This window comes from Pongo abelii, chromosome 21 (assembly GCF_028885655.2).
Source record: "Pongo abelii isolate AG06213 chromosome 21, NHGRI_mPonAbe1-v2.0_pri, whole genome shotgun sequence".
Classification (NCBI taxonomy): Eukaryota; Metazoa; Chordata; class Mammalia; order Primates; family Hominidae; genus Pongo; species Pongo abelii.
In genome coordinates, this window is record NC_072006.2 from 548,917 (window position 1) to 574,053 (window position 25,137).

The 25,137-nt window shown below is 43.1% G+C and overlaps 1 protein-coding gene across 2 annotated transcripts in view; it reads right to left on the reverse strand.

Annotated features, from left to right (window-relative positions):
- Window positions 1-428: 428 nt before the first annotated feature.
- FERMT1 (FERM domain containing kindlin 1) overlaps window positions 429-25,137 on the reverse strand; it is a 48,070-nt gene continuing 23,361 nt past the window's right edge. The window contains exons 7-15 of one of the 2 annotated variants that reach the window (XM_054541544.2): window positions 22,563-22,670; window positions 21,944-22,075; window positions 19,965-20,014; window positions 14,337-14,461; window positions 13,145-13,251; window positions 10,426-10,647; window positions 9,401-9,525; window positions 4,819-4,960; window positions 429-2,733 (exon numbers count right to left, since the gene is read on the reverse strand). In XM_054541544.2, coding sequence (XP_054397519.1) covers window positions 2,560-2,733; window positions 4,819-4,960; window positions 9,401-9,525; window positions 10,426-10,647; window positions 13,145-13,251; window positions 14,337-14,461; window positions 19,965-20,014; window positions 21,944-22,075; window positions 22,563-22,670 — 1,185 coding nt within the window. In that variant the 3' untranslated portion in view covers window positions 429-2,559. 2 annotated transcript variants of the gene reach the window in all.

Genomic DNA, 25,137 nt, shown 5'->3' on the forward strand with positions numbered 1-25,137 from the left:
CCAAGTCAGTGAGAAAGGAGTTGAAACCAGTGGGTAAGTGAGGTTTCTAAGGGGCTCTCTGAGGACCCCTGGAATCTGCCACTCCCCACACCATGGGAGGGAATGACCTGGAATCTTGGCGCTGTGAGGAGAGACACATGTTAGACCTCAGAGTTGCAGTCCCTTTTAATAATAGAGGAAACAGTCACCTTTTTGGAGACAGTAGGTTGGAGAGGACACAACAGGACCGTACTCAAATTCATATAAATCTTTTACTTAAAAGCCATATAAAAGAATAAAAAATGCAGATTTCTGAATCAACTGTAGATAAGGAAGCAAATGATGTTGAAAGATGCCCATTAATTTAAAATTTCATCATAGGAAGTTGGGTGACCTTTTGCACTCAATATTAAAAAAAAAACATCAAGTTGCTCTTTGGAACAGTAGCATTTAGGGTTTTTTTTTTTTTTGGTCACACTTGTTTATTTCTTTGGGATGTTGCTGTGTGTCACGGAAGAAATGCTCCCCTGAAAACTGTAACCAAACAAAGTTTGGTTAAAACCAGTTAGTTCCTTTGTTTTCATGGAAATGTCAGACAACTATGAAAAGCTAAGGAAGCATGTTGAACTGAAGGTCTGGCTTTGGTAAATTAGGCAGAGATGTTCTCAGCAGCAAACAGGTAAAATATGACATCAAGAAGCATTATTTTAATGTAGGACCAGTTATAATCTTAAAGAACTGACTAGGTTCTAAAATAATAGAATTGAGAAATAGGACTGAGAAATGACCAACATCAAGTGTAATACAGTACACTTAGCACTTGTTTCTATAGAAAACATTTCAAATCAAGTTCTTTATGATGTGAACCAGATTTTCCAAATGCCTAAACCACTTCCGAGCTTTAAGCAAGGCCTCAGAAATTCAGCGGGTGCCTGGGAGGCTTCATTCACATTCACCTCTAAGGAGAGGCTAAAAGAGGAATTTCCAGATGGCAGCTACTGGCTCAGAACCAGGGGGGTCCCTTGCCAAGTCTGTCTCCATGTGGCTCCCGGAATTGCTGAGGTCTCACTTCTCAGAGGGCTTTGATGGAAAATAAAGCAACAGCTGACGCTCACGGGCCTCGGAACTCTGGCCAGGCTCCCTGAGGGGTGCATCCTAGGAGAACTGAAAAATGGGATTGGAGCTTTTGCTTATGCTTGCAGCCCAAGTTCTTTGTGTGGCAGAACATCTATGAAAAAATGATAAAATATTGTCTGATATTTCCTTTTATTTCTGGTATTGCTTTTGACCTTCTCAAAACCCACCCCTCCCACCTCTAACAAACCAAAATGGAAAATGACAATTCAGGCAGCTGTTAATTGGCTCACTCTCTCAAGGCGAGCACTGTCTCAAGGCAGTCTTAAGGCAGAGATGACACAGCAAAAAACAGAAGGGGAGAAAAAAGTCTATTATTGGCTTGTGATTTACAAAAGCCAAAGGCCTTTAGAGAAAAGGCCAGGAGTCATACCAACATAGATACCAAATCCAGGAGAACATAGACCAGCAGTAAGAGGGACGCTTCCCCACGACCCAGACCAGCCTAAAGCCCCTGTGGGGGCAGCCAGTGGGGAGCCGTCAGACCTTGGACATGGTGGTCTTTGAGAAAAGGTCTGCCCTTCTCTCCCTGACCAGTTGGGATAGAGACCTGACTGGAATCCTTGATGCCGGCAGGTGTTTCTACGGACAGAGAGGACTGTGCCTGTCTTCCGGAATCCCAACCCAGAGTAGAAGCAGTGGAGACATGGATCTGGGTTGAGAAATGGGTTTTCCTGTCCCCCTGTGTCACCCACGTCTTCACAAAGGACTTACAGGTGGCTGAGAGATCTGTAGGAATGGAATGGGGCTTGCAGGTGGCCCCAGAAATCTGAGGAGACCAATGACTAAGACCAGATGTGGGTCAGTGGTCATCTTGGCAGGTATCACTGTGGACAGATGACACTGAGGGCCACTCCTCTGACCTTGGGTCATCAACTGCTACCTGGTAGCCCCACCCCTCCCCTTTCTACCCCTAGACCTTGGCCTCCAGGGAAAAAGTGTGTGTAGGAACTCCCTCTGTCATTTTGAAAAGACAGGAGCTAAAAGCAGTTCCATGAAGGATAGGCGTTTCGTTTCATACCTGAGTTTGTGAAATAAGAGTTGTTCTTGCTACATGTGATTTTTACCTTTCTGTCTTCTCCATTGACTTAGTAATGAGAGATCAGCACAAGGATAACTTGCAGCCATACACCTGGCAGGTTCTGCAAGTCACAGAACTGTAACCACATGTTGGGCCTTAGAGCAATGTTAGGGTACCTCCTTTTCTCCTGCTCACCCATTTTATAGAAAAAACGAGAGGCTCCTTCCATGGCTGGTAGCACAGGGCAAAGTAAGGAAAGGGATATGCCAGCAGTGGGTTTGAATGAAGTGAGGGTCTGGGTGACCAACGGTGAATGTATGTTGTCTGTTAGTCCAGAATCTACATGCTGGGCAAGTTATGGATCCCTCTGGGGAGGGGCGCCTTTGGCTTGCCCTGTTGGTGTGAGCCGAGCACATGTGCTTGTTTCAATCCTGACCGCCGGTCAATTTGTGGAACAAGTCCTCGTCGAGTGTTTCATTCTGGTCCTTGGAACGGGTGGACAAGAAAATGTAGCCGCCAATGTACTCGTGCACAATCTTGCAATCTGCACTCAGGCAGGTGAAAGCAGTAAAGACGTTTTGGTCAAACTCGATGACCACCTGGAAGAGGAAGGCACAGAGAAGCTTAAACTCTGAAAAGGAATGATGAGATAGAAGTGCTTTGCTGGACTGGCCCCTGGAGCTGAGGGCTGCTGAGGTGGATGACAGATGGATATCCTTCTAAAACACACAGAAAACCATCACTTCCATTAAACACTTCCAGAAAACATCTTTGCTCTCTTTGCGCCCTCTGGTGGTGTCGACTTTGCTGCATGTCTGGTTAAAAAAACTCCCAACACATTTTCTGTCTATAGTTTAGATATAAGGATTTTGCCCAAGCACTCCCTGTCTCCCTGTGTTGAGGGGCAGGGTGCTTCGCAGGCACTTTATTTTTATTTTATTTTTTTTTGAGATGGAGTCTCTCTTTGTCACCCAGGCTGGGGTACAGTGGCACGATCTCAGGCCACTGCAACCTCTGCCTCCCAGGTTCAAGCGATTCTCATGCCTCAGCCTCCCAAGTAGTTGGGATTACAGGTATGTGCTACCACACCTGGCTAATTTTTGTATTTTCAGTAGAGAAGGGGGTTTCACCATGTTGGCCAGGCTGGTCTTGAACGCCTGACCTCAAGTGATCCATGCCTCAGACTCCCAAAGTGTTGGGATTATAGACGTGAGCCAGTGCACCCAGCCTGCAGGCTCTTTAATGAATAAAAGTCTGCCTGAATTTTCCTACAGCCACTGCCCGGAACCCCTTCCTAGCTGAAAGTCATAAACTCTAAGCACTAGAAGAAAGACTTAGAGACTTTGCTGGTTCACAGCCTTGGCTGCCCATTGAAATCACTTGTGGACCTTTAAAAATTACTAATGGTTCGCTCCTCCTCCCAGAGATTCAGATTTAACTGGCCTTGGGTGTGGTCTAGGCAGTGGTGTTTTAAAGCTCCCCAGGTGATCCTAATATGCATCAAGGCTTTAGAGCTGCCGCCTTAGAGGTCATCTAATCTCTGAACTTGATTTTACAAATAAGCACCCAGATGATTATCAACACTGCTGAGAGGAAGTCAGGGTTCTTAACAAATGTGTGGGTCTCTTACCATCCCTCTACGTCAATGACTTTCTATTGGAAAATGAGAATGCCAAAGGAATGAGGGAAGGCTGAGTCTGTATCAGCAACATCGGAATGTTTTAATTAATTCAAGAATGAATGAAACAGGGTCTTGCTTTGTTACCCAGGCTGGAGTACAGTGGCACAATCATAGCTCACTGTAACCTCGAACCTCAACTGATCATCCCTGGCTGCGTAGCTAAAACTACAGGTGCACACCATCACACCTGGCTAGTTCAGCTTTTTTTTTTTTTTTTTTTTTTTTTTTTTTAAATTTTCTGTAGAGACAGGTTCTCATTATGTTGCCCAGGCTGGTCTCGAACTCCCGGCCTCAAGTGATCCTCCCACCTCGGCCTCCCAAAGCACTGGGCAGAATGTTTTAAATTAGCGGCAGGATGCTAAGGTGCCTCTAACTTCATCTAGAATTTTCCATGATACAGGCTTGGCCTGAACTTAGCTCCTAGGATGGGAGATGATGGGAGGCTGTAACATAGGCTAAGGGTTTGAGGGCTCCTGGTTTTAAGAGGTGAAGCTTTTCTCAGTCATCACTATGGACCTCACTTGCTTCTTCAGCAGTTTTTCCCTTTTGGGCCTGGAATGCTCTCCAGGTGAGCGACTGAATCTTCGAGTCCTCAATCGGGTTTCTTGGCAGCCAGTCAGATGAGGCCTTTTTTGGATTTATTTTGCATAGCAGTTACATCTCCAGTAGTTTCTGGTAAGTAAGTATCAAGCTAAATCCTATATAATCCTATGCTGAGTCAATGAAAATTAATGAAACTGCTCAGCAATTTTAGAACCTGTCTATATTGAAAGTCTGCATGGAGACTAAGCCAACTTGCAGTGCTAATGCAAGAGCATTTGGCCTGAGCTTGTTAGGAAGCTGCCCAGAATTGCATATGATTATTTTAGCAGACAGTTACCACATGCTTGTGGTTTCTTAGCTCTAAATAGAAGAACACCTTTTAAAAATCAGAATAATCTGCAATTCTGAGGGAACACACATTTATAGGCTCAACACCGAAGAGCAAAAACTTTCACTTTACCTGCCGGGTTTCCCAGTTTACATTCCACTGTTTGATATTTGTGAATCTCCATGTTGTCACTGGAATCCCAGTGGCTGCATCAATTTTAATCAACCTGTTATATGAAACTCCCAGAATGTCATCTTTCTTGCTTCCTTTAAATCTGAAAAGAATCATAATATTAGTTGAGAAGCAACTGCTTCCTATAATACAATGTTCACTCACATATAACTTCTTAAAAATACTACCAGTATTTCTAAATCATTTCAGAGGAATGGACAATGAAGAATTAACTTTCTGCAGGGGGGCATTTTTATTGGGATATAGACAGCATGAAAAAAGAATGAAGGCTATCCTGCAGATGGTCTTTAAGTAAAACTGACATCAGAGAGAAGAAAAATAAGACGGAATCAAATAAATTTATTCAAAATGCTTACTGACTCTGTGTTGGGCACCCTTCTAGGCACGGGAGATATAGTAGTAAACTAAATGGATGGAAAATTTCTGACTGTGGGAGGGAGAAGATCATAAGTATGAGGTACATATGCCAGATAAGATGAAGGAAAATAAAGTTGGAAGGGCTACAGGGAATCCTGGCAATGAGGTGGTTACAGTTTAAAACAGGGAGGTCAGTGAAAAGGTGATATTTGATCAAAAAATGGATATGCGTGCGGATGTGAGCCACGTGGATATCTGGGGAAAGAGTATTCCAGGCAGAGGGCACAGCCACTTAAAAAAATTTTTTTTTAACGTGCTTAAGGACTTGCCAGGAGGCCCACGTGGCTGACACAGTGAAGGAGGGGAGAGAAATGTGAGTTCAAGAGCAAAGGTCTTGTAGGCCACTGTAAGGATCTGGCTTTTACTCTGAGTGAGATAAGAAATCCTTCAGATTTTGTGTGTGTGTGTGTCTTGTAGAGACAGGGTCTTGTTATGTTGCCCAGGCTAGTCTTGAACTCCCGAACTCAGGCAATCCTCCTGCCTTTGCCTCTCAAAGTGCTGGGATTACAGGCATGAGCCACCACACCTGTGCCAGATGGTTTTGAGCAGAGGCTTCACAAAATCTGATTTAGATTTTAAAAGGATCCCTGTGGCTGCTAAGTTGAAAACTTAGTGGGACTAGGGTAGAGGCAGGAACAACAAGCAGGATCACTCTGGACCGGCTCTGTGATGGTGGTGGAGGAGGAGGCGGAAGAAGTGGTCGGATTCTGTGTGTACTTTGAAGGTACAGTCACTAGGAGTTGCCTATGGGCAGGATGTTGGTGTAAGAGAAAGAGCAGAGTCAAGAGTGACTCCAAAGGATTTGGCCTGAACATCTAGGGGGAGGAGTTGCCTTCTACTGAGACGAAGAAGAATGTAGTGGGGAGCCAGTTTAGGGGGAAGATCTGGAACTTCGGACATGTTAAGATGAGATGCTCATTAGATATCCAAGGATCACTGGATTTATGAATCTCCAGTTCAAGAGACAGTTCTGGGCTCAAGATATACATTTCAAAGTAATTGGCATATAAATGAAGTCAAAAGAATGGCTGAACCCAAGAGGGTGAGTAGAGATTGAGAAGAGGAATGTTTTAAGAACTGAGGCCTGGCTGGGTGCAGTGGTTCACATCTGAAATCCCAGCACTCTGGGAGGCCGAGGCAAGAGGATTACTTGAAGCCAAGAGATTGAGAGCAGCCTGGGTAACACAGTGAGATCCCATCTCCTAAAAGAAAGCTAGGTGTGGTGGCTCACAGGTCACAGCTACTTGGGAGGCTGGGGTGAGAGGATCACAGGAGCCCAGGAGTTTGAGGTTACAGTGAGCCATGATTGTGCCACTGTGACAGAGTGAGATCCTGCCTCTAATTAAAAAAAAAAAAAAAAACCAAAAAACTGTGGACTGTGCACTCCGGTATTATAAGAGATTGGAAAGATAAGAAAGAACCAGCCAAGGAGACCAAAAGAACTGGTCAGTGAGGGAGGAGAAAAGCCAGGAAAGTCAGCTGTGTTGGAAGGCAAGTGATGCAAGTTGGCAAAGGGTAAGGGGTGACTCACTGTGTCAAATGCTGCGGAGAGGGTAGCTGGTGCAAGGACTGAGAGTCGACCATGGACTCAGCAATGTGAAGGTCATGGGTGGCCAAGAGGTGACCTTGATGACAGAAAGTAGCAGGGGCAGTGGGGTAGGGAGGGAGAGAAAACCTAACTGGAGTGGTTTCAAGAGAGAATGGAAGCAAGGAATTGGAGGTAGTAGGTACGTACAACACATTCAAAAAGTTTTACTGCAAAGTAGGGCAGAGAATGGGGAGAGCAGCTGGAGGGGGATGCAAGAAGGGGAAACTGATGTGAAAATTGATGTTGCAGGAGACAGAAAAGCATAATTTTAAAAGAATTCCTAGCTGAATATGCCACTTTTCACATCATTCTTATCTTCTGCATGTCACCCTTGGTTAAAATTTACTCCACTTTTCTGGAATGTTTTCCACATTATTCCTTCATTTCACCACCTTAATGCTTAATATCACAAGTTAACCCACTTACTCCACCCGCTTCTCTCTAACCTATGGGAATTCTCTGGGCTGCTCTCCATCATCCAGGGATCGGTGAAGCAAAGACCTAGGTTTCTCGGGTGTGGGCAGATCCCGATTCTGCCAGCCATCCTACACACAGCATGGCTGCTCCAGGCTTTGACTCTGACTGGCCTTGGAAAAAGCAGATCTTTGCTACACCTGGGCCGGCTGCTGCAAAGCCTCACCTCCATAAACAGGTGTTAGAGATAGAGGGAGGTGAAGGGGGAAATAGCTGGTAAAGGAGGAGTTGTCACCGGAAACTTGTTCAGGCCCACACCACGCTTCAGCACGTATCAGGCACTTTGCTTGCAGGCTGCACTGGACTATCTCAACACAGTAGGTTTGGAGTGCCCACTAAACACATGGAGAAGCTGCGGCTTGGGGAGGGCAACAAAAACGCCCGGGTCACAGAGCTAGCAGAGGCAGAGATGGGACTGAAAGCTGGGCCTGGTCAGTTCAAGTATTTATGTGGTTTTCACTATGCGGGGTTGACTTCAGGGTTACAGGTGAGTGTGTGTGTGTCTGCACATGGACACGTATGCACACACATAGTGGGTATCCAGTACAACTCCGCCCTTCCTCACTCCTTTGTTGGGGTAAGTAAAGCAGAAGGAGTTACTTGTTTGGGACAAGTGTTGGGGACTGATGATGTTCAATGAGATATTTCAGTGAATAGGAAAGTCTGTTTTTTCTGTTGTTTTGCTTTTGTTTTAGATACAGTCTCACTGTGTCACCTAGGCTGGAGGGCAGTGGCGCGATCTCAGCTCGCTGCAACCTCCACCTCCCAGATTCAAGTAATTCTAGTGCCTCAGCCTCCTGAGTAGCTGGGACTACAGCTGCACACCACCACGCCCAGCTAATTTTTTTTGTATTTTTAGTAGAGATGGGGTTTCGCTACGTTGCCCGGGGTGGTCTTGAACTCTTGAGCTCAGGCAATCTGTCCACTTTGGCCTCCCAAAGTGCTAGGATTACAGGTGTGAGCCACCGCGCCCAGCTGGAAAGTCTTAATAGCCTCCCCTGTTAGAAATAATGGAGAAATGGATCTTTGGAAAGGGCCAAGAAAACAAAAACTGTCAATGCTTAAAAATACAAACCAATTTTCCCACCCCCAAATTATAAGATGAGAAAGTAACAGTACTTGCTGTACTGCAGGATTGGGTGTAGATTTTGCTTAAGCATCAGTCTCCTTTAATGAACTGAAGAATGTAATTTGATTTACAAGCATGCTTGTGGATATGTTTTGGGAAACCATCCATTGTATACAGTGGGGCAGAGCCATAGTGCTAGGCGGGGATAACAAATGAGGACACAAGGCTTTATGCCAAGTGTGCCCTGGACTAGGGGGTGAACTTGGACAAGTCACTTAAGCTGTCTTTCTGGGGGCAATAGATGGGCCTCCTGTGCATCCTTCAGATCCAGAAATCTTCAGAGACCAGTGAGAACAGGGTTGCTACCTGATAAAGCTGGGTAGAAATAAAACAGAGCTTGCTGGGACCTCTCTAAAAACCTAAAAATTCTGCAAAGCCACACCATGAGACAGTATGAGACACACAAAGGAGGAAGCTGACATGAAAGAAAGTCGTAGCCAGGTGTGGTGGCTCATGCCTGTAAACTCAGCACTTTGGGAGGCTGAGGTGGGAGGATTGCTTGAGATCAGGAGTTCGAGACCAGCCTGGGCGGCAAAGTGAGACACCTCGCCCCCAACCCTCCCCGCACCTGATCTCTTAAAAAAAAACACACACACACACAAAAAGAAAAGAAGTTACAGATTTCATAAAATCAATATGTGATGTTTACCCTCTGGTTTTGGAAATGTAGTTATCCTAAAAAAAACCCTCCTTTTAAAATTTCCTTTCCCATATTTAGCTGAGTTTCAGGGGTGTCGGAACTTAGAAGGTATGGAAAATGTTTATGAGCAGCCCAAAGTGTCAGGGCTATTTATAAAAGGGCAATATTCTCAAAAACCATTCCATATTCTATGCTAAATGAGAAAACTGGGGCTCTCCAAAAGCCACTTAAAATTGAATGGAAAGTGTGAGAAACAAGTGAACGTTGTAATCACCTGACAAGGTAGTAGGTGAGGCCGAACTCAGGCAGTGACTGCCATGCCTGGATGAACCGCAGCTTGGCTTCGACCAGGGGCATCTGGGCCACGTTCTGGTGCGCCTCCAGGATCCGGGCGGCCAGCTGAACAGAAACAGACATCAACCTCTCCTCACATGCACCGGCTGCTCTGTGATCACCCTGTTAGCTCCAGATCCCCGTAAGAACAATATACTCAAGGCCCGACTGCAGCTCTACAAAGACAATCCATTTTCATCCATTCATTCTCTCTCTTTTTCTACAAGATACAACAATCACTGGAAGAAGCAGGAAAAGGGTCACCCAACACATAAACTTCTAAACTTGGTGCAGTTGGAGAGCTCTGGGGTCCCTCTTTCTGAGGTCCATGGAGTGTCCACAGACAATGGTTCTACATGAATCAGCTCATCTGTGCAACTTTTAACCTTCTCCTATAGAAGCATAATTTTAATTATTAATTTGTGAGAACTAAACAATTAAGTTCAATCTGGGAATACCTACATGTTTAGTCAGCAGTACAGTCACCTCTAACAAAATTAACAATAATTTCATAACATCATCTAATATTCAGGACGTAGTTAAATTTCACCATCAACTGATTTTTTCATGATGATACTCTTAATCAGATGGAATTACTCCTTTTTTTTTTTTGAGACAGAGTCTTTCTTTGTCGCCCTGGCTAGAGTGCAGTGGTGCAATCTCAGCTCACTGCAGCCTCTACCTCCCGGGCTCGAGCAATTCTCCTGCCTTAGCCTCCCAAGTAGCTGGGATTACAGGTGTGCACCACCACGTCTGACTAATTTTGTATTTTTAGTATAGAAGGGATTTTACCATGTTGGCCAGGCTGGTCTCGAACTCCTGACTTCAAGTGATCCACCCACCTTGGCCTCCCAAAGTTCTGGGATTACAGGTGTGAGCCACCATGCCCAGCCGGAAATCCTCCTTTTATTTTTGTTTGCGTAAAGAATTTACTGTAAACAATTGCCCTAAGAAGATTAACAGTACCTGTTTGGATTTGTGTTTTTTTGCACACCGTGGTGACACAAAACATTCTGGGTTCATATCCATGTTTTCAGGACTGGAAGCCACCTGAGATGCAGAGTTCCTGTTTTTCATCCTCAGAAATGAAAGGATGTTGAGGACCTCTGGCTGGTAGGAGCTGTCTGCCATGGTTTTGCCCTTCGATGCCAACATGCAGGCAGCCATCCATTGGGCGTATTGATTCTCCTGCAGCAAACAGAAGGTTGAGAAGCAAGCTCAAGTGCAAAGCCCTGTGCTGCACACAGAGAGGGACTTGGGCTTTCTTCCCCGTTACAGTGCAAAACCATCACCTTCCATGCAAGATGTGAAGTGGCACACGTTTTGAGTGGCTGCTCATCAGCTAATGTAACAACTGACAGTAGTTTTTGAGTCCTGTGTTGAGTTTCTAGATGCTGGGAGGCTAGAGGATAGGAATGTCAACTTTGATAAATTGCATGCAGGGAATTTTGCATTTAAAGATGATCCAAGGGCCGGGTGCGGTGGCTCATGCCTGTAATCCTCAACTTTGGGAGGTTGAGGCGGGTGGATCACCTGAGGTCAGGAGTTCGAGACCAGTCTGGCCAACATGGTGAAACCCTGTGTCTATTAAAAATACAAAAATTAGCTGTGCGTAGTGGCAGATGCCTGCTACTCGGGAGGCTGAAGCAGGAGATCTCTTGAACTCAGGGGATGGAGGTTGCAGTGAGCCAAGATTGCACCAACACACTCGAGCCCGGGCAACAGAAAATACTTTGTCAAAAAAAAAAAAAAAAAAAACAACCAGGTGTGGTGGCTCACACTTGTAATTCCAGCACTTTGGGAGGCCGAGGTGGGTGGATGACGAGGTCAGGAGATCAAGACCATCCTGGCTAACATGGTGAAACCCCATCTCTACCAAAAAATACAAAAAAATTAGCCAGGCGTGGTGGCAGGCACTTGTAGTCCCAGCTACTTGGGAGGCTGAGGCAGGAGAATCACTTGAACCTGAGAGGTGGAGGTTACAGTGAGTCGAGATTGCACCACTGCACTCCAGCCTGGTGACAGAGCGAGACTCCATCTCAAAAAAAAAAAAAAAAAAAAAAAGATCCAAGGACACAAAGAAGTGCCATGGGGGCACAGATAGGTGGTGAAACCGTAAACTGTCAGAGAGCTTTCCTTGATATCTATTTCTGTTTTCATATCACATCTGGTCTCTATGACAAAAGAAAATGATGAAAAAAATTAGCTGATTTCCTATATTATTTGTACCCTGGTCTATCCTTGGTAAAGACTCTAACTCTAAGGTAGCAATCATGGCCATTATGGGATCTTAACAAGTCAGTGGTGGGTTCTATTGCTGTTTAATGTCTGTGTTTTATTTCTGACTTCAGGGAGTGAACAGGGGTGGTCCTCAGAAGTGCAAGGGATGCAGTTAAAGAGGGGCATTCTTCAGTGCAACAGTGGGTGAGGAACGTTGAATTACTGGCCTCAATCTTCACTGTCCTTGATAAGGTTTGGCTCTGTGTCCCCACCCAAATCTCATGTTGAACCAAGTGCTGGGGGAGGGACTTGGTGGGAAGTCATTGGATCATGGGAGCAGATACACCTCTTGCTGTTCTTGTGATATTGAGTGAGTTCTCATGAGATCTGACGGTTTAAAAGTGTATGGCACTTCCCCCTTCACTCTCTCCCTCTCCTGTCACAATGTGAAGATGTGCTTGCTTCCCCTTCACCTTCCACTAATATTGTAAGTTTCCTGAGGCCTCCCCAGCCATGCCTCCTGTATAGCCTGTGGAACTAGGAGTCAATTAAACCTCTTTTCTCTCCCAGTCTCAGGTAGTTCTTTATAGCAATGTGAGAATGGACTAATACACCCCCCACCACTGCCATCCCACAACCTTCGCCATATAACTTTACTGTTCCTCTCACCAGGGACAGTGCAATTCCCATCCCTTGACTGCAGGCTCAGTCATGTCATCTGCTTTGGCCAATGGAATGTGGGTGGAAGTGACAGTGTGCCAACTTCATGCCTAAGCTTCAGGAGGTGCATGTGTTGTCACGTGCCCTCTCACACTTCTGCCCTCACCTAGAGGAGACCTTCCCTAGGCAGCCTGGGACCCAGAATAAATAAAATCAGCTCAACCAGAGGCACAGTCCCACCAAACCTGTGTCTCCAAACCCATATGACCAGCTGACACCATCCTGGATCATCCAATCCCCAGCCTACCTTCCAGCACATCTTTCAGAAAACAATGTTTATTGTTTTTATTTTTCTGGGGGAACAGAGTCTCGCTCTGTCACCCAGGCTGGAGTGCGGTGGTGCCATCTCGACTCACTGCAAATTCTGCATCCTGGATTCAAGTGATTCTCCTACCTCAGCCTCCCAAGTAGCTGGGATTACAGGGACCCGCGACCATGCCTGGCTAATTTTTGTATTTTTAGTAGGGATGGGGTTTCACCATGTTGGCCAGGCTGGTCTTGAACTCTTGACCTCAGGTTATCTGCCCGCCTTGGCCTCCCAAAGTGCTGGGATTACAGGCGTGAGCCACCGCATGGCAAATGTTTATTGTTGAATGTCATTGTGATTTTGTTACACTGTGATTGTTTGTTACAAAGCAATAGCTGAGTGACACAATAGTGCTCTAAATTTGTGAAAACATTTTTGGGTTTTGCTCTTAGGCTTAGTAGAGGTGAAGTGACTTAACATTTTTGGGGTTTTACTCACATGGTCACATCTCAAATACATTTCATTCATACCATCGGCAACAGGGATTAGTAACTTGATTCCAAATTTTCTCTCTGCTACATTTACATTGGGCACAACTTCGCAGCCTGAAGGACAAAGATCAGAGACAAAACTGAGTTCTGAGGCATCTGTTAGATAAACATCAGGTGTGTATCTGAAATAAAGACTTTGAATACAAGCCCCTCAGATTTGGTTTGGTTTTGAAAAATGGAGGAGCAAGCTGATAACATTAATTAATGCATAATTAGATACATCTTATGAACAATTAACATAGATAAAGAAAAATGCTTTTCTTTTACAGTTTTCTTAAATCAAAAAGTCAATTTAGTTCATTTACAGGTTAATGTTGGCTCTCCAAACTCATAGAAAAAATTGTGTATATGAACTTTAAAATAAATCAAAGCAGAAGGAATTCTCTGATTGCCACAATAATGTGAGTTGAGTGTACTGGTTAATTAAATATTTCAATTAATAGATGGTTATCAGGACGCTCACAGTGACCTTCAGAAATTAGAATAGGCATTAAAGTGACACTGAATTAAATATAACTTTCTAGAATACAGAAAGCTTTTCAGGATCTTACAGCACCTCAGGTGCTATACTCTTGGACATGAATTACCACCACATCATAAACTCTGGACACACTGAGAAAGATGGAACAGCAGAATGCAAATAACCATGTTTACTAGACCGCATTCAAGGCCCATGCTCTGAAGAGCAGCTGCAGCCAGGCTGTCATTTGGAAAACAGTGACATTTGTTCTGGTGGTTCCTCTAGAAGTAAGTAAACCATGCCTCATTGTGTAGAAACCCTGACTTTAATCTGCTCATCCCCCTTTTTTTTTTTTTTTTTTGAGACAGAGTCTCACTCTATCACCCAGGCTGGAGTGCAGTGGCATGATCTCGGCTCACTGCAGCCTTCACCTCTTCAAGTGATCCTCCTGCCTCAGCCTCCCAAGTAGCTGGGACTACAGGCGTGTGCCACCACGCCTGGCTAATTTTGGTATTTTTAGTAGAGACGGGGTTTCACCATGTTGGCCAGGCTGGTCTTGAACTCCTGACCTCAGGTGATCTGCCCGCCTCAACCTCCCAAAGTGCTGGGATTACAGGTTTGAGCCACCGCGTCTGCCCTGACTTATGATGAGCCACAGCAAGATATAGGGTACTCTTACCTCTAAGATTTAGTTTTTCTAGTGGTTCTCCTTGTTCAAGTTCCTTATTTTTAAAGTAGGCTATGGATGTGTCTTTAAACACAAACCAATATTGTTTGAAAGCTTTTAGTAGTAACTTCTTGGGCCTGCAAATTAAAAGATAGTGAATGTTTAAACCACCACCCAGAAATGTGGAACACACTGCGAATTTCAAGCAGATCAGATCAGACGTTTGTGTCAAACAAAACACACTTTGTTTTTTCAAAAATAATTCCAAATTGCTAATTTCTAAACACTGGAAATGAAATGCTGATAGGAGATGTAGATTTTAACACCAAGGCTCCACCTGGGGCCACACCTGGCTCTGCTACTGTCTACACGTGTGTCCTGGGAAAGATCCTGCACTTACCTGGGCTGCATGCACTGCCTCTGTGTGATGGGGACAGCCGTAGTCTGGGAACCCAGGGCTTTTGTGAGGACAGAATGAGTTCATCTACATGAAGAGCTTATCACAGCGTCTGACTCAACTGAAGTGCTAAACTGTGATGGTGTATGTGAGAAACCGACATGAATCTGGTGACATTTGGAATCTTGGCATACTTTTTGCATTTGAAAAAGCTGTCGATATGGACAGCCCAAGCTTCAGGTTATCATACGTACAAGTCAGATATAAACATGAGCAGCATTTTCTGTAGTTTCCTCTTGACTCTTAAGAGAAACTATGGGAGAATTCTCAGTGAGCCATGGAAATCAGCGATATCTACAGCTAGTCAATATAGACTCTAATGTTATTAAAAACTATTTTGCAGGAAGGTATCCAACTGTGGTGTTGGTATCTGTTGGGGCCAGAAAACTACACAGTGGACTAGACAAGGTTGGTGGTGCCAATGGCAGGCCTAAAGGTTGGGTCATTCAAACTAGGAAACGTGAGAATGAGCTAGTGGGAGGACGGGGGTTGGAGATAGGCAGAGAAAAGAAATTATTAGTATGTGGTTCCATGGAAGAAACCTGGCCTTGGGGGCAGATCAGGGTATCTCATGCCAGAGGGGTGGACTTCTGCATCAAGAATGGGAGAAGAAAGGAACCTTGGTGTTCCTCTTGGAGAAGAGAGGAACCATTCATATGTAATTTGGGGCAATTTTTTTTAACATGTCAGTACTAGTCTTTCCTTAGCTAAACATATGTTATCCTTAACACAAAGATATGAAAGAAGGTGCACATTAAAAAAAAAAAGTATATGTCGGGTGCAGTGCCATCATCTCAGCACTTTGGGAAGCGGAAGTGAGAGAACTACCTGAGGCCAGGAGTTTAGGACCAGCCTGGGCAACACAGCAAGATCACATCTCTACACAAAAAGAAAAATCAGCCAGGTGTGGTGGTGTGTCTATAGTCCCAGCTACGTGGGAGGATTGCTTAAGCCTGGGAGGTTGAGGCTGCAGTGAGCTATGATCACACTGGGTGACAGAGTGAGGACTTGTTTCTAAAAAATAAATAAAACTTAAAAACCCAACAAAACCCCCTCAGTGTATTACAGAAGAATATTACATTACAATTTATAAAATAAATTTGAAAAACATTATATGAAGTTAACATTTCCAGGATTAAGAAAAAACACTGTATTAAAATAGTATTTATTTGCTGGGTGTGGTGGCTTGTGTTTGTAATCCAGCACTTTGGGAGGCCGAGGAGGGCAGATCACTTGAGCTCAGGAGGTTGAGACCAGTCTGGCCAACATGGTGAAACCCTGGCTCTACTAAAAATACAAAAATTAGCTGGCTGTGGTGGCGTGCACCTGTAGTCCCAGCTACCTGGGAGGCTGAGGCACAAGGATTGCTTGAATCCGGGAGGCAGAGGCTGCAGTGAGCCTAGATCATGCCACTGCGCTCCAGCCTGGGTGACAGAACAAGACTTTGTCTCAAAAAAAAACAAAAAACAAAAAAAAAACACCAACCAAACAAAAAAAACTAGTATTTATCATGTTGAGAGCTGTAGGCTGGAGCGCAGTGGCACGATCTTGGCTCACTGCAGCCTCTGCCTCCTGGGTTCAAGCAGTCCTCATGCCTCAGCCTCCCAGGTAGCTGGGATTACAGGCGCGTGCCACCACAGCTGGCTAATTTTTGTATTTTTAGTAGAGCTGGGGGTTTCATCATGTTGGCTAGACTGGTCTTGAACTCCTGAGAGCTCAAGTGATCCGCCCGCCTTGGCCCCAAAGTGCTGGGTTTACAGGCATGAGCCTCCATGCTTAGGCAGTTCTAAGGAACATATTGTTTAATACTCAGATTCTCCAAAATGAATAGTATTTTCAGAACAATAAAGACACCACCTTTAACCAAAAGATACAGGTAATAAGGTCTTGGTTTAATCTTCAGCATCTAAATATTTCTCTTTAGGATTAAGAATGAGGCCCTACTTCTGTTTTACCTGGACCTTAAGAATATCAAGAGATCTCAAGTTCCTCCTTCTATCTCCTGCCTGGAAGTTTGGTTCATCTTTCAGGATGCTTCTGACATATTAACAAAGCTAATCATTGCTGCTGTTCTATGCATCAAAGCCTGGGGCAGGGTAGGGGAAGGGGGAGTGGAGGCGATGCTGGGTGGTGAATGATGTGCATAAGAACGAGCGAGACAGGCTCTCTAGGCTCTCATTAGAATTTTTTTTTTTTTTTTTTTTTGACAGGGTTTCACTCTGTTGCCCAGACTGGGTGGAGTGCAGTGGTGCAATCTCGGCTCACTGCAACCTCTGCTTCCCAGGCTCAAGCGATTCTCCTGCCTCAGCCTCCCCAGTAGCTGGGATTACAGGCATGTGCCACTACCACCTGGCTAATTTTTGTAGGTGGTTGTGGATATTCCCCTGTAGGTATTTTTGCAACTACATACATTAGGGCTTCATAGGTTTTGTCATCCCGGATCAGTTTCTATTTTATGTTTTCAGGATTCCCTTATTACATAAACACATAAGACATTTAAATTTGTATCTAGGCTGGGCATGGTGGCTCATGCCTGTAATCCCAGGACTTTGGGAGGCCAAGAAGGGCAGATCTTGAGTCCAGGAGTTTGAGACCAGCTTGGGCAACATGGTGAAACTGTCTCTACAAAAAATACAAAAATTAACCAGGCGTGGTGGCACATGCCTGTAGTCCCAGCTACTCAGAGGGTTGAGGTGGGAGGACCGCTGGAGCCTGTGAGGTCGATGCTGCAGTGAGCTGTGATCACATCACTGCACTCCATCTTAGGTGACAGAACGAGACTTTGTCTCAAAAAAAAAAAAAAAATTATATCTACATCTGTGTGTGACACAGCCTTGGCTCTGATTTCTTAAGAGAGACTTTTCATTTCCACACAGAACCCCATGCAAGGATGAACTTCCTTACTGCTTTCTTTGGCTAATGGGTAGTTTTTCTATTTTTCATTCAACAGAAGGGCAGCCTTTGCACATTTCCACCTTTAGGCAGGCGCTTCAGTTCTCACTTCCTGCTTCACACAGGTCTGAAAGGTTCATCTTCTATCCCTACATGGGAATTAAAATCCTAGCCTCAAACCATGACAACCTGTCTCTATTCCCTAAATCCCTCTGTGTGGCTGATGCTGTGTTTGTAGAACTAGATTCCTGCCTCATTTCCTGTAAGTTGGCATTTCTGTTTCACTTCATGATTAATTCTGTATTTATAATTCTTTTACTTTATCTAGCATGCATATGTATTCATAGTAAGATAAGAGTTTGCATTAGAGCTGATACCCTGTTGCTAGAAACTGAAGTCCACTATTTACATAATAAATTTAATAGATTTTTTTTTAAAAGAGCTTCACTGTAAAAGAAAAAACTTAAAAATCAAAAGATTAGTTCAATGCTCTCGTACTGATGAGGAAAGGAGGTCTAGGGAAATGAAGGGCCTATTAGAGGTCCCACCATACCAGGAATAGAGTTCCACTCTCAAATCTCTCTCCCCTCTTCCCTCCTACGTGCACTCTCTCCTTCCTTCATTTGTTTCTTCCTTCCATGAACTATATTATATATTCAATGCAACATCTTGAGACCTTAGATAGTATCCATTGGCCAAATATGAGGGCAATTTTGAGAGTATAAGTCACACCAAAAGCCTGTGACAGTTCAGGGTAGCATAAGTGATGTGGATTCAACTCCAGAATCACTTTCTTCATCAGAAACATCTAAAGGAAGGCTACAGTCACCATTTGGTTTGTGAAGGGCTTGATTTGCCCTCTACAGAGAATGTGGCAACTCATTTTTTTGTGGAACAATTATGAATACTTTATTAAGATGTATTGGTGGATTCAAATCGTTACTTTTTTCCTGTAGCTCTGACTATAACAATATGAGTGAAAAGTGGTTACAACCATTTATGCCAGGGAAATTAAATGAATGACTCTGACCGGGCGTGGTGGCTCACGCCTGTAATCCCAGCACTTTGGGAGGCCGAGGCAGGCGGATCACCTGAGGTCAGGAGTTCAAAACCACCCTGGCCAACATGGTGAAACTCTGTCTCTACAAAAATACAAAATTTAGCCAGGCATGATGATAGGCACCTGTAATCCCAGCTACTCGGGAGGCTGAGGAGGGAGAATTGCTTCAACCCAGGAGGTGGAGGTTGCAGTGAGCTGAGATCATGCCATTGCACTCTAGCCTGGGTAACAGAGTGAGACTCTGTCTCAAAAAAAGAAGAAGAAGAAAAAAGAATGACTCTATTGTTTGTGACCACATCCTACAATCACAGTAAGAAACCCCCAAAACCAAACCTGTAGAAACTCAGTGACAAATATTGTTACCTTTGGACACTTGTTTGTCATTTATACCTGCTTCATTGTTCATTCTTTCTAATTCTTTCTTTGCATCATGTGTTATCAAAAGTGACTTGTGTTTCCTTTAAAACCAACTGCCCAGTGAAGTGCCCGTTGGTTAAGAGAAGTCAACAAACCATAAAGTGAAATAAGGAACTGACGGGACTTCAAAGAGCCTTGTTTCTTTCATCCTAACATACCCTGGCACCATTGCAGAGGTGGCAGTCCATTATTTCCATGAAAAAAAAACTCCTTCTCTGCCTTTTTAGCAGTTTCAGGTCAACCTGAGGTGATAGGGGAGTTTATCGGAAGTACTTAAACAGGTAGATAAACTAAGGTGACTACTCTCTGTAAGCCCAGGATCAAAGTTCTAGAGAGAAGTGACTTTTAAATTATAAGAGAGCCATCAAATGGTATCAGCATACTGAGCCTCTCAGACGGAACCTACTAGAAGCTCTAGTATGGCAGATGTGTTTATTATTGCTGACGTGAACCCAGCCATTCACTGAGGGTTCACGCTGCCATTCACTGAGCATGTACTATGAACCAGGTACCACGCTCAGTGCTTCATAGGCATTATTTCATCGAATCCTCCCAACAAGCCCAAGGGGAGGTATATTCCCATTGTATAGATTGGAAAATGGAGGCTCAGAGACATAATATATTGCTCAAGGTCACCTAGCTGGTGTGTGTGGTAGAGCTAGGACTCAACCCCCATTGTCTGTCTGATGGCAAAGCGCACATTTTACCTTTGAACCATGAACCTGCCTCAGGGATACACAATTTAAACTCCTGCACTCTTTATCTTCAAGACTTTGTTATGAGTAACTTCTTTTCCCCATGAAAGGTTACTTACCTAAATAATTTGAGATTATCTGCAAGTTTAGGGATATCAGTAATGTCCTCCTAAGAAAAAACAAATAATGTTTCAAAAGCAGGAACTTCATAAGTGATGCTGATACTCAACCTGCACTGTCTAATATGGCAGTCCCTTGCTATATGTGCCTATTTAAATTTGAATTAATTCAAATTAAATAAAATGAAAAACTCAGTTCTTCAGTTACACTCGCCACATTTCCGATAGTTAACTGGGTGTGGGGGTAAGGAGGGTTGGGAGGAGAATGGGGGCCCTATTGAGGTCCCCTAGGTGGCTGGCAAAGTTCTGTTTCTTGATTTCGGTGGTGACTTGAGTGACAATTGAATACCAATTTGTTAAGCTGTACATATGTGTATTTTTCACTTTTCTGTTTGTGTCATAGATTACAAAAATGAAAAACGAGAGATGAAAAAAATGAAAAAATGGATCAAGTACTCCCTACAACTATCATTCAAGTTAAAAATCTGAATTAGAAATGACTACTATATGCAAACAAAAGATTTTATAATTTTTATATTAGAGTGGGTAACTCCTGCTACACCTAGGTCACTGATTAAACTTTCAAAGTGAACCTCGTTCAAAGTTCATTCTGTAATGTAGGCTGGTGCCTGTTTTCAAACTGAAAAGCCTATTGTTAGCATCATGTAAAACTATTAAGGGAGGGAGGACATAACTTTTTATTTATTCAAAAAAGAATTACTTTCCTGTTGTATTTATTCAGTGGAGAAAGTAGACAACAGAGAACTCCAAGTTCATGGGGCCTATGTCTTCTATAAACACAGGGCCCTGCATCTCTACAGAATCTTGGTGTTTAGTTTGCATTAAGTATTTGCTCCTGAATGAGACCAGTTTCTTATTTTAGGACATTTAATGATAAGAGAACATACATTGAACGCAGAAGAATATAGTAACTAATTCTAATCCATGATTACGGCTTACATCCAATTATGGTGGACCCACCTCTCTGATTCAATGTGATTAATAATTATTCCCATGGCCGAAGTTAAACAAAAGCGTGGCACCTCATGAGTGAATTAAACAGGAGGGGCATTTCTGTTATAAAGCTGACATTCACCTTTCATGGATAAGGAGAAAGAGATGACAAAATAGTTTTCTTTGTTTTATTGGAGGGTTTTTGTTTATCTCCTGAAGTCAAAAGCATTCAGAAACTTTTTGCGATGTTCCAGAAAAAGCCACAACTTTGGTCAAGCTTGTCTAGTTGAAATGGATGACAAAGTAAATAGAAATAAGGTTTTTATCTATAAAGAATTTTCTTGGCCGGTCACAGTGGCTCATGCCTGTAATCTCAACATTTTGGGATGCTGAGGTGGGACAGTCACTTGAGCCCTGGAGTCAGAGACCAGCCTGGGGAATATGGCAAACCTTGTCTCTACAAAAAATACAAAAATTAGCCAGGCACGGTAGTGTGTGTCTGTAGTCCCAGCTACTCAGGAGGCTGAGATGGGAGGACTGCTTGAGCCCAGGAGGCTGAGGCTGCAGTGAGCCTTGATTGCACTACTGCACTTCAGCTTGTCTCAGAAAAAAGAAAAAAAGAAACAATTTTCTCTATTCTATTCTCACAGCTGCTCCATGTAATAGACAGGGTGTTTTCTAGACTTAAGTTTCTAGACTTAAGTTTAGGGACCAAGTCCACATTCCATGCTAGTGAAGTGGAGCCCTCAGCAGTGGCTCCTTCACACCATGCCAACTTATCTCTAGGAAGAAATATAACACAAAGTATTGTCTTTAGTAGAAATGAAAATATAGTCCCTTACGGAGCTAACCTGTGAAAAGTTAGTTAGTTCACTAGGTTGAAGCTTGTTAGGCGAAGAGCATCTTTTTTTTTTTTTCAAAATCAGATGAAATATTCTGTTACTTCTAATAAAGAAAAGTTCATTTATACTTGCCAATCAGTTAGAAGAAAGCCACAGTTCTAGGTGATCAGAAAAAGTGCATACCAAAAGGCTGTCTGCTTTTCCACCTTCTAGGGTTACTTCCAAATTAGAAAGCGCTGCTTCTATTTCATCAACCTCGGACTCGCTGGTAAAATCCTGTGTTTCAGCAGACAGCGACAGTTTGCTAATGTGGTACTAAAATGAAAACAGAGGTTTTAGAAATGTTATAAACAGAAACGTTATAAATATAAATGAATCCATTAGCCATTTTTTTCTTTGAGGACTATTCCCTTGGAATACTGAACATCTCCTAAAAGGAGGTCTCCTTCCTGTGTGGGGAAAATGACATTTTAACCTGAATCGTTCTGAGGTTCATGGTTAGTCATGTTACAACTGGTTCTTTCTCATCACTGATTGTGCTTTCAGTAGGGAAGGGATAATAATTGCAAGACTAGTGTCTTACATAGGATGTGAGCATGTGTGGATTATGAGGAGCATTTTAAATTAAAAATTTGTTCTGGTCTGAAGAAGAAGGCAAAATAAAAAATAGAGAAAAAATTGCTCTCCTTATTTTCAGATATTTCTTCAAAGAAAAAAAAAACTAGTATGAAGCATATGAAACTTTAAGCAGAACAAACTTGGTTTGTCTCCTTCCAGAGAAAAGGTACTGAAGTTCCCATACCTGTAGAGCTGCAAAGATCAACATTTCTTCCTCTGTGCAATCAATTTCTTCTAAGAGAATGGCCCACCTGGCTTGTTCATAGAGTTGGTTTATTCGGACAGCATCATACTAGAGACAAAAACAGAAGTGTGTGTGTAATGAGTTATATTTATATCCCACAATACAAAAATTCTGAAACAACTGAGGCCATTCTCTGTCAATCAGATGCAGCAAACTTCAGCTCAGGTAAATGAAAGGAATACTTCTATTGTGCCATATACTCAGCCCTTTTTTTCTTTAAGTTTTTTTTTTTATATTTTTTTGAGACAGGGTCTCACTCTGTCGCCTAGGCTGGAGTACAGTGGTGCAATCAAAGCTCACTGCAATGTCCGCCTCCTGGGTTCATGCAATTCTTGTGCCCCAGCCTCCCAAGTAGCTGGGACTACAGGCGTGTGCCACCACACCTGGCTAATGTTTGTATTTTTTTGTAGAGACAGGGTTTCGCCATGTTGCCCAGGCTGGTCTCGAACTCCTGTGATCAAACGATCTACCCATCTCAGCCCCAGAAAGTGCTGGGATTACCGGCGTGAGCCACTGCGCCTGGCCCTCCAGCCCATTTTACTTCTGAATTCAGAACTAACTTTTTCCAAATATTTTCCACAGCTGCTGCTGCTTCTTCACAACCCAACTTTGATTCCATTATTTTGTCTCTCTTTTATTACTACATATTGGTAGTAATAGATAGTAAAAATGGTTTATATGATAAACAGTGTAATAGGTAAACAGTGTAATAGAAGGGATCCCCATGCTGATCTGCAAGCCCAGTGCAATCCCAAGCAGAATCTGATAGGATTTTTTAAATGAAACTTTATACAAGCGGATTCTTAAGTTAAGTTGGAAGACACAATGTTCAAACATTGCCAAGAAATTGAGAAAGAACAATGTTGAGTAAAACACTTGTTGTCCCAGACATTAAAACCTATTATAAAGTTACAGTAATTAAAATGGTATGGTACTGGTGTAGTGATTGATAAAGTGTCAATAAAACCTTATCTAGAAAGGCATTTTTATATTAAAATATAAAAGTGACATTTTATATCAGCAGGAGAAGGAAGAATCCAACACTATAAACAGTGTTGAAAATGCCTAGCCACTTGGAACACAAATTAAAAAAATAACTTTACACTATCCAAAAATATAAATTACAGATGGATTAAATAATCTAAACATATAAAACCACAATAAGATACTACTTCACATGTACTAGAATGGCTCTTATCTAAAAGACAGGTAATAACCAGTGTTGGTGAGGCTGTGGAGAAATTGGAACCCTTGTGCACTGCTAGGTGTAAAATGATGCAGCCTCTGTAGAAAAGTTTTGCAGTTCTTTAAAAAGTTAAACATAGAATATAATCCATCAATCCTACTCCTAGGTGTACACCCAAACAAACTGAAAGTGGCATCCAAACATGTACTTGTACAACAATGTTTACAGCAACAATATTCATAATAGCCAAGAGGTAGAAACAGCCCAGATGTACATCAACAGCTGAATGGATAAATAAAATGTGCTGTACACATACAATAGAACACTATTCAGCCTTAAAAAGGAATGAAATTCTGACTGGGCACGGTGGCTCACACCTGTAATCCCAGCACTTTGGGAGGCAGAGGTGGGCAGATCACTTGAGGTCAGAGACCTGCCTGGCCAACATGGTGAAACCCCATCTCTACTAAAAATACAAAAATTAGCCAGGCATGGTGGCAGGCACATGTAATCCCAGCTACTTGGGAGGCTGAGGTGGGAGAATCACTTGAACCTGGGAAGCAGAGGTTGCAGTGAGCCGAGATTGCACCACTGCACTCTAGCCTGGGCAACAAGAGTGAGACTGTCTTGAGGAAAAAAAAAAAAAAAAAAAAAGGAATGAAATTCTGATATGTGATATAATGTGAATGAAGCTTGAAGATTTGAAGATACTATGCTAAGTGAAATAAGCCAAATACAAAAAAACAAATACTGGATGACTTCACTTATATGAAGTATCTAGAATAGGCAAATTCATAGAGACAGAAAGTAGAATAGAGGGGCAGAGAGAGAAGGCAATGGAGAATTATTGTTTAATGGGTACAGACTTTCCTTTTGGGATGATAAGAAAGTTTTGAAAATGGACAGTGGCCCAACCTGGGCAACGTAGCAAGACTCTTGTCTCTATATTTTTTTTAAAAGTGGCTCTTGCCTATAGTCCCAGTTACTTGGGAAGTTGAGGCAGGAGGATTGCCTGAGGCCAGGAATTCAAGACCACCCTAGGCAACATGATGAGTCCCTGTTTCTACAAAAAAAAAGAAAAGAAAAAAAAAATTATCCAGGCATGGTGGCATGCACCTGTTCCAGCTACTCAGGAGGCTGAGGTGGGAGGATTGCTTGAGCCCGGGAGTTTGAGGCTGCAGGGAGCTATGATCACAGCTTGGGTGACAGAGAGAGACTCTATCTCAAAAAAAAAAAAAAAAAAAAGAGAGAGAGAAAATGGATGGTGGTAATAGTTGCACAAAACTGTGAATATCCTTAATGCTACTGAATTGTACATCTAAAAATGGT